General features: G+C 36.1%; 1 protein-coding gene across 1 annotated transcript; it reads left to right on the top strand.

The window, feature by feature from the left end:
* On the top strand, nt 1–1,948 carry LOC107818286 (protein LIGHT-DEPENDENT SHORT HYPOCOTYLS 3-like). Its single transcript, XM_016644270.2, has 2 exons — nt 1–777; nt 1,280–1,948. Exons 1-2 carry the CDS (start codon nt 484–486, stop codon nt 1,574–1,576), a joined length of 591 nt encoding a protein of 196 aa, XP_016499756.1. The 5' UTR covers nt 1–483; the 3' UTR covers nt 1,577–1,948.
* The last annotated feature ends 838 nt before the right edge of the window (nt 1,949–2,786 follow it).

Consider the following 2,786-nt stretch of genomic DNA (forward strand, 5'->3'; position numbering starts at 1 on the left):
TCTTTATTTACCTGCCTTTCATTTCATTTCCATAAAAAGCTCAAAACAGTATTTCCCCCCTCTGCTCTCCTTCTTTCTCCCTCTCTGGCCAATAAGAATTTAAGATACAGAGAAGTGGTTAGTCGTTGCTTCCCCTTTTAGAGCAAAAAGAAGTACCATTTGTTGATCATTTTCAGAAAAACAAAGCTTACTAGTATTCCAAGATTTTCTAGTATTGTTCTAACAAAGAAAAGTTCACACTCCATGTGAACACTAGCTAGTCTTCTCACTCTCACATCAATCTCTTCATCATCATCAAACTATATATCTTCAATTCTTTTTCTCTTTTTCTACTTCTAGTAGGGTACTTCTCTCTTTTTTTTCGGTGTATTACAATTTTAGAACTTGTGACAGTAGTAATTCGTCACAAGTCTTGACTTTTAATTTCTTACTCAGTGAGAAAATTAGGCATAGAAAAACTTTCACAAGAAAAATACCTAATCCATGGCTTCTTTCACGGAAGTAGAGAGTTCCAACTTCCACATCAGCATCCCCCAGAACAATAACGACGACAACAACAACAACGATGTTAATGTTGGAAGTACTACTGCTTCTTCTTCTTCAACGGCGTCTACCTCAAGTAGATACGAGAATCAGAAGCGAAGAGATTGGAACACTTTCGGACAATACCTAAAAAACCATAGGCCTCCACTCACGCTCTCCCGCTGCAGTGGTGCTCACGTCCTAGAATTCCTTCGTTACCTTGATCAATTCGGCAAGACTAAGGTTCATATTCCGGTAGGAATATATTCTCTTATTATACTTTTTTTAATCAATTGAAAAATAAGTGGGCGTTTAAACATCAGAATTGTGAAATTCCTAATAAAAGTGAAAAAAAAAAGTGAAAATGATATTTGAAAATTAGAATTGTGAATCTCTTTGGGATGACTAGTTGATTTGGAGGGCGGTCATACATACAGATGGCCCCTTCAATGACTTCTGGGTCAAGCATGTCGCACATGGTTTGCCTAGTGCGGTTTACATTCTATGTGTGTTTTGTAGGCTATTACACAGAGGGTTTACCTTCGGGCAAAGTCTGTAGCGATTGTGAGTTTTACTCGGATTCCAAAATAAAAATTAGAGTCTGTGTTTGGACATAAATACAATTTTGAAAAATAATTTTTAAGAATTTATCATATTTCCTATAAATAAATTAACTTCAAGAGAAATTTCAAATTAAAAAAAAAAGTGAAATTTTTTATGGCAAAACGAGCCCTAAGGTTGATTGTTGTTTTGACAGATGTGTCCTTTTTATGGTCACCCAAATCCTCCAGCACCATGTCCGTGCCCGGTTAAGCAAGCTTGGGGGAGCCTTGACGCACTCGTTGGTCGTCTTAGAGCTGCTTTTGAAGAAAATGGAGGAAAACCTGAGACGAATCCGTTTGGTGCTCGAGCTGTTAGGCTTTACCTACGTGAGGTTCGTGATTTGCAATCCAAAGCAAGGGGAGTTAGTTATGATAAGAAGAAGAAGAAGAAAAAGCAGAAACTCTCTCCGCCACCGCAACAGTTGCCGGATACACACTCAGGTGACGGTTAACGTAATGCTTTTACCAGCATTTAAATGGTGTTTCTCTTCTTTTACTTCTGCTAGCCACATCCTATATCGATCCAAAGCATAGATTTTGGGTTGTACGGTTTCCATCTTTTCTTGTAGATGCAAAAGAGTTAATTACTCTAGTGGACCTTTTCATCAACGGTAAAGTTACAAGCTGTGAAAATCATTTAGGATATCATTTAGGATAGATTGGTTACAACATGCTTCCCCGCAACAGTACTGGTGCTCACATATTAGAATTCCTTCGTACCTTGATCAATTCATTAGCTTGAAAGTTCAGTTTAATTGTTTTTTGAAAATTGATGAAATTGTGTTTGGATATATATTTAACTTAGAGAAAAATTAAAGTTTGAATTGATTTTCTCCTTTACCTGGCTAACATATAGTATTATGCTTTAGAAGCACTTTGATATTTTTCTAATTACTTGGTTTAAAGGGAGAAGCATAGGCTTTCTCTCTTTAGCCTATGCTTTGACACTTTTTTACAACAACAAAGTATAATCCCACAAGTAGGATCTAATGAGGGTAGAATGTGCGCAGCTTTATCCCTACCCTGGAAGGGTAGAGAGACTATTTTCGATAGACTCTCGGCTAAATAAAAGACCTAAGAAGCACTAATAACAAGTAATAATTAATAACGAGACAATATATTTAGAAAATTAAAGCCAAGATAACAATAAAGACTATGAAAGAAGTACTGATAGCAAGTAACAACAATACAAAGTTATGTAGTGAGAGCAAACTAAGGGAGTATACGGGTGGTAAGTAACGACAATACAAGATATGCGATAATAGCAAGTCAAGGATAAAGGACTAGCATTAATAGTATTGAACTAGTGAAGTCAAGCTAAGGTATGCTTAACACTTTTTTACTCTTTTAAAATTATTTAGTGGGGAATATATGAAGCAAAATTTTGACAGATAAAGATATATTCCTATAATCACACTACTAATCGTCTCAGATTATCATAGGATGATTTAATAAAATGGTTGACTTGGGTATGACTTTCTTGACCTAATTACCTAGTCTTAATGTGTATGCCATCTATTCAGCTCACTATCTTTTGGTTCTGTTTTTTTCTGCATCTTCTAAAAGATAAAAGGTACGCTACCATTTGAGTTATATGACTATCTGCTACGGTGCTACCTTGAGGTCGCGCAAAACCATCGGACAAACTTGAGCTTCCATCAG

This window comes from Nicotiana tabacum, chromosome 22 (assembly GCF_000715075.1).
Source record: "Nicotiana tabacum cultivar K326 chromosome 22, ASM71507v2, whole genome shotgun sequence".
Lineage (NCBI taxonomy): Eukaryota > Viridiplantae > Streptophyta > Magnoliopsida > Solanales > Solanaceae > Nicotiana > Nicotiana tabacum.